The sequence below is a fragment of the Ambystoma mexicanum genome, chromosome 2q, assembly GCF_040938575.1.
Source record: "Ambystoma mexicanum isolate Mex_15411 chromosome 2q, UKY_AmexF1_1, whole genome shotgun sequence".
In the NCBI taxonomy this organism is placed as follows: domain Eukaryota; kingdom Metazoa; phylum Chordata; class Amphibia; order Caudata; family Ambystomatidae; genus Ambystoma; species Ambystoma mexicanum.
In genome coordinates, this window is record NC_090924.1 from 1,213,251,607 (window position 1) to 1,213,263,655 (window position 12,049).

Sequence of the window (12,049 nt, forward strand, 5' to 3'; positions counted from 1 at the left end):
CCAGAACGAGACCTACCACACCTGCATGCTTGCAGCCATGGAGGAACAGACTAGGGCTTTGCGTGGGCTACCTCCCATAGTGTCACCACCTCCTGATGCAGCTGCAGAGGGTGAGGAGAGCGACAGCAGTGATACTCCCACAATAGGGTAGCCGTGTAGGCCATGAGCCCATGGAGGTGTTTTTTTTTCGCAAGGTCCACACAGGTGGGTTTTGGTGTGCACCCTGTCCTCGGACCTCCTGGGTGGCCTTCCCCACCACCCCCTGGCCCATTAATGGCCCTTTTTTTTTTTTTGGGACAGTGTGTTGCCTTGTGTGGCTCCCGTGGGCATACGCTGCATTGTGGCTGGGCACATGCAGGCTTGTCATGAATTTGGTTCAGATGCTTGGGTTTTTGTGACACACACCCCTCCTGCTTCCCGTTTCCATGGGCTTGCAAAGGGTGTGCCCAAGTGACATTGACGTACATGGTGACATTGGACTCCCATTCGATGTGTGGGCAGTCTGTAGTCAATACTGTGTATACATTCATAGTGCATATTGTTGTTGTATTGTGCACTGCATGGTGTATTGATATGCGCCTCTGCATCCATCTCATCCTCCTAATTTGCAGTCCATTCCTCATGTCTTCACAATGCGGTCCACCTTGGAACTGGAGTCCATGTTGTAAGCAGTCCACCTACACTCTTGCGTGGCGCTAACACTGTATACTTGGAAGTGTTCGGAGGGCTGGCATCATCAGGTAGTGAGGCTAGCAAATTTTTAAGTCTGTAATGTCATGTTTAAGGTAGGTTGGAGGTTGTGTAGGTGATTGGTATTATTTGTAAGTATTTGGTAATGTGTGTTGTAGGTCCTGCATTACTGTGAGCATTTCATGTGTGGCCAGGTTTCCATTAGGGACACTGTAGCTGGTGACACTTGGGGCACGTTGTGGGGATTAATTTGTTTCCTCTCACATTGCATGACATGCCATGGTGTGTTGTGTGGCCGTGCCGGGGATGGGTTGGGTGACATAGCACTGTTTTCATGTAGTATTTTGCGAGTGGGTATTCATTTCTGCAGCATGGAAGTGTGTCTTTTGATGACACTGCATTGGTGGTGTTTGTGTAGGTAGGGATGCACACATTGTGACACTTCCACATGAACAATCTCAGGCTGCTATGGTTTTGACAGTTGACTGTCCCTTTGTTCGTCATAATTGTCAGGTCGAGTCATCATTGCTTATCAGATGGTATGTGCCAGGGCTGTTTGCACTCCACTGGGGTGTGCTTTCTATGTGAAGTAATTAGCCACCAGCTGCATACGGGCTGCCTCACCCCGTGCCCTCTCCCCTCCCATGCGCAGCGGGCGTGCATGTGGTTGGGGATGTGGGGGCACCACCATGTCCTCAGCCAGGCCCCGGCGTGTTGCAACATTGTGCAGGACACATGCTGCCACTATGATCCTGCACACTACTGGGGGCGCATATAACAGCTGCCCGCCAGAACGGTCAAGGGAGCGAAAGCGTGACTTGAGCACTCCGAATGTGCGCTCCACTATGCCCCGGGTTGCAATATGGGCTGTGTTGTATCTTACCTCTGGAGGCGTGATGGGGTTCCGAATTGGCGTCATCATGTGGGTGCTCAGAGGGTAGGCACTGTCCCCTGGTGAGGAGGTGATGGGTATCATTAGTGGGGTAGTGCCATAACTCTGCATCTGACATGCATGCATGTGCAGTGGCATTCATACTCACCAAGCAGCCATGTATCGTCATGCCGCCCAGCTTCTAGGTCCCGTCTTAGGGTAGACATTCGGTAAATGAAGCTGTCGTGGGTGGACCCTGGATAGTTGGCATATACTGAGGTGATGATTCCCTTGGCATTACATACCACCTGCACGTTGATGGAATGCCAGTGCTTGCGGTTCCTATAGATGTGCTCAGATGCCCTGGGGGGACGTAGTGCCACATGGGTGCAGTCAATGGCACCTACCACTTTTGGGAATTATGCCACACCGTAGAAATCGAGGGCGGCAGCCTGCCTTTCTGCAGGTGTCCTGGGCAGGTATATGTGCCTACGGACGATGGGCGTGCAGTGATGATGTTCAAGACCTGGTATAGGCAGCGTGACTGCGTGGCCTGTGACAACCCACCCACTATGGCACTTGTCCGCTGAAATTATCCTGTGGCCAAGAAGTCCAGTACATTGAGGACCTTCTCCAGGGGACTGAGTGCTTGGGAGCACAGGGTGGGTGATGTGAGGTCATCCTCCCACTCACTGACCAGGTCCAGTATTATGTGTGGTGGAAACCTGTACCTCCCATACACCTGGTCATCAGGCATCCCAAAAAGGCTGCTTCTGGGAGTGAAAATTCGGGCCCTCACTATCCTCCTCCTCCTTTGGTAACCCACGGCCACTGCTGCTAGGAACGGTATATTCATCCTGGCGTCTGAGCTTGTCTGTTGTTCGCGCGTACTTTTTTGCTGCGCGGGTCGACGTACGCCTCCTTCATGCTGGCGTACATGTTTCAGGGTTGGACCATTTATTTTTCGGTGCGTCGTAGGCGAACGTGTGAATCTTCCCGCCCACCCCAGGAATACACGTAGCACGCTCTCCCAGGCCTAGTCGCGAGTAAATATTCCTGCCCATCCCTGCAATACACGTACCCCACTCTCACAGGCCCAGTCGCGTGTGGAAGTTCACGCGCACCCTGAAATACACGTACCCAGGCCAATCGCGTGTGGAACTTCCCGCGTACCCCGAAACACACGTAGCCAGGCTAATCGCGTGTGGAACTTCCTGCGCACCCCGTAGTACACGTAGCCAGGCTAATCGCATGTGGAACTTCCCGCGCACCCCGTAGTACACGTACCCAGGCAAATTGCACAGCTGGGAGGTGGGGGTGCAGGGGGACATGTGTGGGGGCCTGGTGGAGGGTGCCCCTGCAGTGCTGGGGGGTGGGGGTGCAGGGAGACATGAGTTGGACATGAGTGGGGGCCTGGTAGAGGCTGCCCCTGGTGGCCGGGGGGTGGGGGTGATGGTAGACATGAGTGGGGGCCTGGTGGAGGCTGCCCCTGCACTGCTGGGGGGTGGGGGTGGTGGGAGACATGAGTGGGGGCCTGGTGGAGGCTACCCCTGCACTGCTGGGGGGTGGGGGTGGTGGGAGACATGAGTGGGGGCCTGGTGGAGGGTGCCCCTGGTGGCTGGGGGGTGGGGGTGCAGGGAGACATGAGTTGGACATGAGTGGGGGCCTGGTGGAGGCTGCCCCTGGTGGCTGGGGGGGTGGGGGTGATGGTAGACATGTGTGGGGGCCTGGTGGAGGGTGCCCCTGCGCTGCTGGGGGGTGGGGGTGCAGGGAGACATGAGTGGGGGCCTGGTGGAGGGTGCTCCTGCACTGCTGGGGGGTGGGGGTGCAGGGAAACATGAGTTGGACATGAGTGGGGGCCTGGTGGAGGCTGCCCCTGCACTGCTGGGGGGTGGGGGTGGTGGGAGACATGAGTGGGGGCCTGGTGGAGGGTGCCCCTTGTGGCTGGGGGTGATGGTAGACATGAGTGGGGCCTAGTGGAGGCTGCCCCTGCACTGCTTGGGGGTGCAGGGAGACATGAGTGGGGGCCTGGTGGAGGCTGCCCCTGCACTGCTGGGGGGTGGGGGTGCAGGGAGACATGAGTGGGGGCCTGGTGGAGGCTGCCCCTGGTGGCTGGGGGGTGGGGGTGGTGGGAGACATGAGTGGGGGCCTGGTGGAGGCTGCCCCTGCACTGCTGGGGGGTGGGGGTGGTGGGAGACATGAGTGGGGGCCTGGTGGAGGCTGCCCCTGGTGGCTGGGGGGTGGGGGTGGTGGGAGACATGAGTGGGGGCCTGGTGGAGGCTGCCCCTAGTGGCTGGGGGGGTGGGGGTGGTGGGAGACATGAGTGGAGGCCTAGTGGAGGCTGCCCCTGGTGGCTGGGGGGTGGGGGTGGTGGGAGACATGAGTGGGGGCCTGGTGGAGGGTGCCCCTGGTGGCTGGGGGTGGGGGTGGTGGGAGACATGAGTGGGGGCCTGGTGGAGGCTACCCCTGCACTGCTGGGTGGTGGGGTGGTGGGAGACATGAGTGGGGGCCTGGTGGAGGCTGCCCCTGCACTGCTGGGGGTGGGGGTGGTGGGAGACATGAGTGGGGGCCTGGTGGAGGCTGCCCCTGCACTGCTGGGGGGTGGGGGTGGTGGGAGACATGAGTGGGGGCCTGGTGGAGGGTGCTCCTGGCGGCTGGGGGGTGGGGGTGCAGGGAGACATGAGTTGGACATGAGTGGGGGCCTGGTGGAGGCTGCCCCTGGTGGCTGGGGGGTGGGGGTGATGGTAGACATGAGTGGGGGCCTGGTGGAGGGTGCCCCTGCACTGCTGGGGGTGGGGGTGCAGGGAGACATGAGTGGGGGCCTGGTGGTGGCTGCCCCTACACCGCTGGGGGGTGGGGGTGGTGGGAGACATGAGTGGGGGCCTGGTGGAGGGTGCCCCTGGTGGCTGGGGGGGGATGCAGGGAGACATGAGTTGGACATGAGTGGGGGCCTGGTGGAGGGTGCCCCTGGTGGCTGGGGATGGGGGTGGTGGGAGACATGAGTGGGGGCCTGGTGGAGGCTGCCCCTGCACTGCTGGGGGGTGGGGGTGGTGGGAGACATGAGTGGGGGCCTAGTGGAGGCTGCCCCTGGTGGCTGGGGGGTGGGGGTGGTGGGAGACATGAGTGGGGGCTTGGTGGAGGGTGCCCCTGCACTGCTGGGGGGTGGGGGTGCAGGGAGACATGAGTTGGACATGAGTGGGGGCCTGGTGGAGGCTGCCCCTGGTGGCTGGGGGGTGGGGGTGATGGTAGACATGAGTGGGGGCCTGGTGGAGGGTCCCCCTGCACTGCTGGGAGGTGGGGGTGCTGGGAGTGCTGGGAGACATGTGTTGCTGATCAGTAGTGCAAGGTGACATGTGGGTTGGCTGGTGGCCATGGCCATGGTGGATGGGTTGCCTGTGGGACATGAGCAGGGGTGCAGGGTAGTCCCCTGTGGTGTGGGCTGCCAGCAGGGGCCGTGGAGGGTGTAGAGGGATCACCTGGGAGGACCCACATGGCCAAATCACGTGTAGCATTCCCCGGCACCACCGAAATACACGTACCCTGCTGAAATCGACAGGGGAATCTTCCCACGCACCTAGGAATACACGTACTCAGGCCAATCGCGTGTGGAACTTCCCACGCACCCGAAGTACACGTACCCAGGACAATCGCGTGTGGAACTTCCCGCGCACCCCATAGTACACGTACCCAGGCTAATCGCTTGTGGAACTTCCCGCGCACCCCGAAGTACACGTAGCCAGGCCAATCGCGTGTGGAACTTCCTGCGCACCCAGGAACACACGCACACGCTATTTTTCACACAGCGGGTGTCCGTGTTTGTCGGTACCCCTTTGCACCTCATTTGTCCTAGAGGGCCACTGTATGGCCCATTCATCATGGCTGTATTTGGGTGCTTTTTGTTAGCGCACATTTTGGTACACATTTTTTTCAGTCGCAGGGGCGCTACCGCCTTTTGTGGCGTACTTGTTTGGCCCTGTGTGCGTCTTTGACCGTGCGCTGGTTTGCCCTATTCGATTCCATGAATACGGGTTGTAGGCGAGCGTGTGGGCGTTCCGCGCACTTGCCTCCTGTACTTCCCCCGTGATGCCCATATTTTCACGCGTTGTTCCCCATTCCGAGTGTTACGCCCCGTGTTCCACCTACTTTTGTGATGTGAGCCGCGCTATGTGCGATTTCGCAGTGGCCGTGGCGCACGCTGTTGGATGACCTGTGTGCCGGCATGCGCGGCGCACATTTTTAGCGCACATCCAATGTTTTTCTCGCGCACGGACTTCCATGAATCGATGTGCGCTGGTTTGCCTGCGATTTTCACACTTGCATTGCGATTCGCATGTTTTGGCACCTCTGCGCGGGAATTTTCGGCGCACATTATTTCCATGAATCGACCCCAGAGAGAATTGTTCTCTATGTACACACTTTTGTTTGAAAAGAAGGAAACGTGTTATTGCCCGGCCAATTTATTTAACTTCTGTAAGTTTGCCAAAGTGGATGTTGCCAAACTGCATGTTGTTGTCATGTGGATATGTTTGGAAGCCAACAACTGTGCCAATTGCTTCATTGACTCACCCTTGTTCTATGTCAAGGTTATGTTTTACAATTAATCTGCAGTTTAGACACAATCTTCACATTTTCTCCAATCCAGCTGTGTTGGAGATAAATTTTTCTGAGCTATTTGGTCGTGCTGTTGCTCATTGACACATAGGGAGTGTCATGCTGTGCACTTCTAGTTTGTCTGTGGAGCTGATATTTAGTATGGGTTGCATTTCTTTTTTTAACATTGTCTTTTTCAATTGTTTACTGCTTACAAGGGTTGGCATTAAGGACATGCATTTTATATTTTGTTTAGTATATTTTCCATGACATCAGGAGCAGATGTGTTTTGGCTATATAGCTCATGGATTAGTCTACTATTTAAGATGGATTTTGCATCTTCAGTAAACAGACCAGTTCTAACGCTTTGTAAAATGTTAGCATAGCTGAGGTCTGCATGTTTTGAGTTAGTTCTCTGTACTGAAAATGTTGCCTGATATTCACTTTTCCAATGCTGCCAGGTGTTTTGCAGCATTATTTATGTCCTAATACTTTGAATATAGGTTGACCTTTTACTGGTGCTAACTGTAGGAGGTCTCCAAAAACAATACATTGTTTTCCTCAAAACTGTTCTTAGTAGTCGGATTTTAGGACTTCTTGCATTCTGAAGTGAATTAAAGCCAACATGAGATTGGAAACCATTCTTACTTAATCTATTAGGAGCACTTTCATTTGTTTCAGAATTCTGCGTACTTCATAAGTAGCTTCTGCTGATAATCTGTAGTATTCTAATTTGTTTTGTTGTTCTACTGGAACGAGCAGTAGCCAGTGTATAGTTACACCTACTTTGTTGTAGGCAGCTAAACCTGTGGGGGTTGTTACAACAGCCAAAAGGTTGTTTAAGTTTTGTAGAAATGTGCCTATTATTTGAATTAAGAACGTTTTACCAGAACCAGCTTTGCCACTTATAAACAGATGCAGAGGTTTGTAATGTGTGCAGGTACAACTTTTAGTTTCATGTTTAAAATCATGTTCAATTTCTTCATTGACTTCTAGATAAATGATGAGTTGTTCATCATTTAGCTGTGATTTGAGCACTGAAAATTCTTCTTCAGATTGTTTATATTGATACATGGTATGTTCTACCTCAGTCATGGCTATTTCTGCTTCATTTGGAATGATTGGTTCTCTAAGAGATTCTTGGCTTCCTGCGAGGGAAGGCTGACTGCCCTCAGGAGTATCTTTATCCAGTTGAGCTTCAATGTCTTCCTCTTGTTGACGTTCATTGTTGAACATTTCTTTGTATTGTTTGAAATTGACATTCAATTTGCTTTGAATGCAGCTTCAAATGAGCCATAGTCACCTAATAATTCTTCTTCTTTTCTCCAAGGTTTAAAAAATTGCAGTAGGGCCATGTAATACAGTTCTCTATGTTGCAGAGATTTAAATAACTTTATTTGGTTAATTAGGCTGGTTTTAGTAAGTTTTACTAGGTTCCATTCACAAGTTGAGACTCAATATTTGCCAGTTGTCTCATCTGGTGCGAGCTTGTTTTTGTCGGAGTAGTTTTGGGCTATGTCGTACAGGCACAGGTTTTCAAAAGCAGTACTTCTGTTTGGGTAGTATATGTCAATGAAATAATTTATTTAAATGTCCTGGCTGTTGCGCTCATTTGTGGCTATTGTTTCTATCTCTTGGTAGGATTTTAGTACTCTTTTTCGGGATGAAGCTGACCAAGGTTTAGCCACATAATGTGTTCAGAATTTTCATATAAGGCTGTGCCTGTTAAATGGTCTGCAGCTTCGTAAGCACCCGAATTCTCTATGAGAGAGCATTTTTATACCTAAGCTGCAAAATGTTTTTGACAGTGTTTTGTCAGATGATATGTCACCCCAGAGGTCCTTTAGCTCTGTTTTCTCAGCTTTGGTGAGGTAGGCTGTGACATATCTTGCAACTGCAGTTGAATTGCAATGTATTGTATGTCTATGATTGCACTCCACAAGAGGGCAATAATTGCTTTGTAATCATTGATGTACTTGGATGCTTTGTCCCTTTTAATGTTGTATGTGTTTTTAGGTGATTTACCCTTTACGCTGTGTCTAACAGAAGACATCAAGCTATTCACTTGTCCTTTTTGCAAACTGGTCTAGGGAAGCCAAAGCGACATTTGGTATAGTTTTTACCTTTGTTTTTATATCTACGTCGGCAGTATTTGCCACACTTACATTTTTGGATGCGTAAGATTTGTGTACGTAGGACACTATGTGAGGTTTCTGAAGGGATGTTGTCATGGCCAAATTTGGGAGCATCTTTTATCCACAAAAGCATGTGGATGTGTGGGCGTCCTCTGGAATGATATTCTTTACACCAAAAAAGCGTTGCACTTCTCCGAGCGGAGCACTAGTTTCATTGCAGATGAATTGCAGCATGGCATTGAAGCGATGGTCAAAGTACCTAGATACATTGACAGGGTCAAGAGAACATAGTGATCCTGGTGTTTTTATATCTATTCCATCTTAATTTTGGTTTGCAGCATGTAAGAAGATGTGCAAGTCATCCCATGCGTACTCTGCACAACTTAAAGTAACAAACCATGTGGGTGTGCCTACGTTCCTTAGCATGCAACGTACATCGGCATGACGTTGGGACCAGTATTCTTTTGTACCACACATGTTTGCCAAGACTTGACTGCAAAACTTAATCTGTGTCTTTTATTTTTTGATGCAGCTGGGTAGCGGATATGTTTTAGAAATTAGAGCCTGTTTTTAATGTGTGTGCAACTCCATAACATAGAGTTGCTAGTTCACTTTCGAACAGGAGGTGGAAAATGTATTAAACATTTTGTCTGAATCTGGGGTCTTCAGAATACATTCGTAAAGTGCGATATTCTGATGTACTAATGTGTGTGGACCTTTCATCATATCTGCCTCCTTTTCCTGTTGGAAAGAGTAGAGGAAAAGAATGTGCTTCTGCACTTTTTTCCCATATGCTCATTGAGGATTCTTTGGCTTGACGCATTTGATATAATTCTAATGCATCTTCAATGGTGTCTTTGGTGTGTAGTGGGTGAATTGTATACTGGTCTAAAATATTAGCTGCAGTAACAAGATCTACACGTTCAAATTGGCCAGTTGCTGGTGAATCTTGAATTATTTGGGTGGTTTCTGTGGCAAATACTTCATGGGCCATCCTCGGGCAATGGTAAAAATTGGCTATATATTACCTGATTAATATTTAGTGTTTATTTGCTGTTTATTCTTATCTAGTAGATTAAAAAGAAACACATTATGCACATTTTTGTTGATCTGTCAAAGTATATTATCTCATGTGTGTTGTCCTTTGTCTTTTTCCAGATATGTTTTATAATCCTCTTTCTCAAGATACTGGATACCGTTTTTATGTGATAAACCATCTGCCATCAGTGCAACTTCTGGATCGCCACAGTAAGTCCAAATTTCTATCAATTTCTTTCAATTTTTCCCAAATATTGTTAATTGGGCATAAGTTATTAAATGTAATTGCAAGTAAATGTAATTGCAAACTAGTTTTTTTTCCTATTGTGTGTGGTTTTGTTTTTATTTCAGCCATATTATCCTCAGTACTTGTTCTATTATTATATGAATGGTGTGATTGATCTTGTTTCAAATAACAATGATCTAGTCAAACATTTTAATGGGCCTTGTACCACACACCATTGCCACTTGCGTGGTCTCTTGGCGCTGTGACGGGTCTGCAATTAAAGGGTCTGTTAGTGGGATTAAGAGGGAGAAGAGTAAGAGAGCTTTGATATGTTGTTGGTAGCTTCAGTTCGGGGAAATCGGTAACTGAGCATTGGTGTGTTTTCAGTTAGTAGCCATCAGGTGGTGTTGAGGCTTAATTATGTATGGTTTGGTTTCATGTTGGGTGTTGTGAAGTGCGTGTGGTTTGTGGTGCAGTAGAGGAATGGTTGTGTTTAGTTCAGAGTTTGAGGGTGAGTATGCAGAATGGTGAGTTTTTAGTACTTTTATTTAGTAGCATACATTTCCTACTCCCAACAATCTGTCTCACTGCAATACATTTTCCCCACAACAGTCCATCTAAGTGTGACACATATCCTACCCCCAACAACCCATCCAAGTGTGATACATTTCTTGTCCCCAACAGTCAATCCAAGTGTGAAGTGTTTCCACACACAACTTCCACCCCAAACAATCAATTCAGGTGCTATGCACCTCCCATCCCCAGCAGTCCATCCAAGTGCAACACAATTCCCACCCCCAACAATCCATCTAAGTGCTATACAATTCCGCCAACAATAGTCCACCCAAGTGTGACGCTTCTCCTACCACTGCCATCCGTCCAATTGCCACACTTCCCACCCCCAAACAGTTAATCCAAGTGCGACACACTTCCCGCCCCAACAGTCCACCCAAGTGTGACACATCTCCCACCCCAGAAATCCATCCAAGTGGGACATACCTGCCACCCCAAAGAGTCCATCCAAGTCCGACACGTCTGGCGCCCCCAACTGTCCATCCAAGTGTGATGCATGTCCCACGCCTAACAATCTGTCTCAGGCATCAGAACCAACACAATACCGATGTTACAAAGTGCCTATCTAAGGGCACAGGATGGGTCATAAGGCTTAGCTATACAATTAGGCCATATGCAGAAAATGGCTGATCGATACTAAGTGCAAAATATGGCTAATTTACAAAGATCGGCTACGTGCACGATAAGGCTAACCAGTACAAGTAGACTAAATGCGGGTAAGTGTATGATATCAGATAATAAGAGTGGTTGGTTTTTACTAGAGTACAATCATTTCTGTACTCCCCGCCTTTCTGGTAGGTGTATCTTGCTGGATTATGCATGGTTTAGCGAGTTGGGATGTGTTGATGGGGATGGGTCCCTTTGCTTGGTATTGGTCCATGTTGGGCTTGTCACTGTTTTGTGAGGTTCCTTTCCATGTATTTTGCATATTTCATTGTACGTAGATATTGTTCAGCCATTTTTTGATTCACTTCAGAGTTGAATAGCCAGGTTTTTAGAAGTTTTCTGAATTTTAGATGGTCCTCTGTAGTGCAAATTTCTTTCAGGAGGCAGTTCCATAGTTTTACAGCTATGCAAGAGAAGGCTGATCCTCTAAGTTTTTGTTTCCCATAGTGTTTAGGTTTCAGGTAGATGTCGTTGCTGGATCGAAGTGGTTTGTAGATGGTGATTTTCTTTTGTATGAATTCCGATCCCTGGCCGTGGACTGCTCTGTGTGTAATGCACATTGTTTTGAAGGTAATTCGTTTTTTGACTGGGAGTCAATGTAGCATCCTTAGTGCTGATCTGATGTGGTCTCTTCGGGAGAGTTTAAGGAGAAGTCTGGCAGCTGCATTCTCTATTCGTTGTAGTTTCCTCAGCAAGTATTTCGGCATTCCAAGGTATATGCTGTTGGCGTAGTCTATTCTGGACATGATGAGGGAGAATATGGCAAGTGTTCTGTGCGTGAAGGAAAAGAAAGGTAGTATCTTTTTGATAGTGTGCAGATGGAATAAGCATTTCTTAATTATCATGTTGATTTGTGGTTCTAGTGTTAGGATTCCAAGATTTCTGACTACTTTGGATGGGTCAGGTGGGGTTAAGAGTTCTGTGGGCCATGAGATGTCCTGGTTGTTTCCTTGGATGTTGGGTGAAATCATGATCTCCATTTTGTCCGGGTCAATTGGTGCTCATCAATTGGTAAAGTTCTTTGAGACAGTCTGTTAGCTTAGGGTTCTCCTCTTCATTTCCGTTGATTTTGTAGATGATTTGGGTATCGTCTGTGTAATTTTAGCATGTGAGGCTGTGTTGTCTTATGAGGCTGATTAGGGGCGTCATGTCGACGTTGAACAATAGTGGGGATAGCGAGGAGCCCCGTGGGACTCCACATGTGGTGTTTTCCGGGGTGTGGCTTTGATTGGTCTTAGCCATATTGTTTGTGTTCTTCTG

The 12,049-nt window shown here is 49.5% G+C and overlaps 1 protein-coding gene across 3 annotated transcripts in view; it reads left to right on the top strand.

Moving 5' to 3' along the window:
* Positions 1-12,049, top strand: part of LRRC72 (leucine rich repeat containing 72) — a 486,094-nt gene that overhangs the window by 280,172 nt on the left and 193,873 nt on the right. For all 3 annotated transcript variants that reach the window (XM_069648606.1, XM_069648607.1, XM_069648605.1), the window contains one exon: positions 9,445-9,534. In XM_069648606.1, the coding sequence (XP_069504707.1) occupies positions 9,445-9,534 (90 nt within the window). The remainder of the gene's footprint in view (positions 1-9,444; positions 9,535-12,049) is intronic.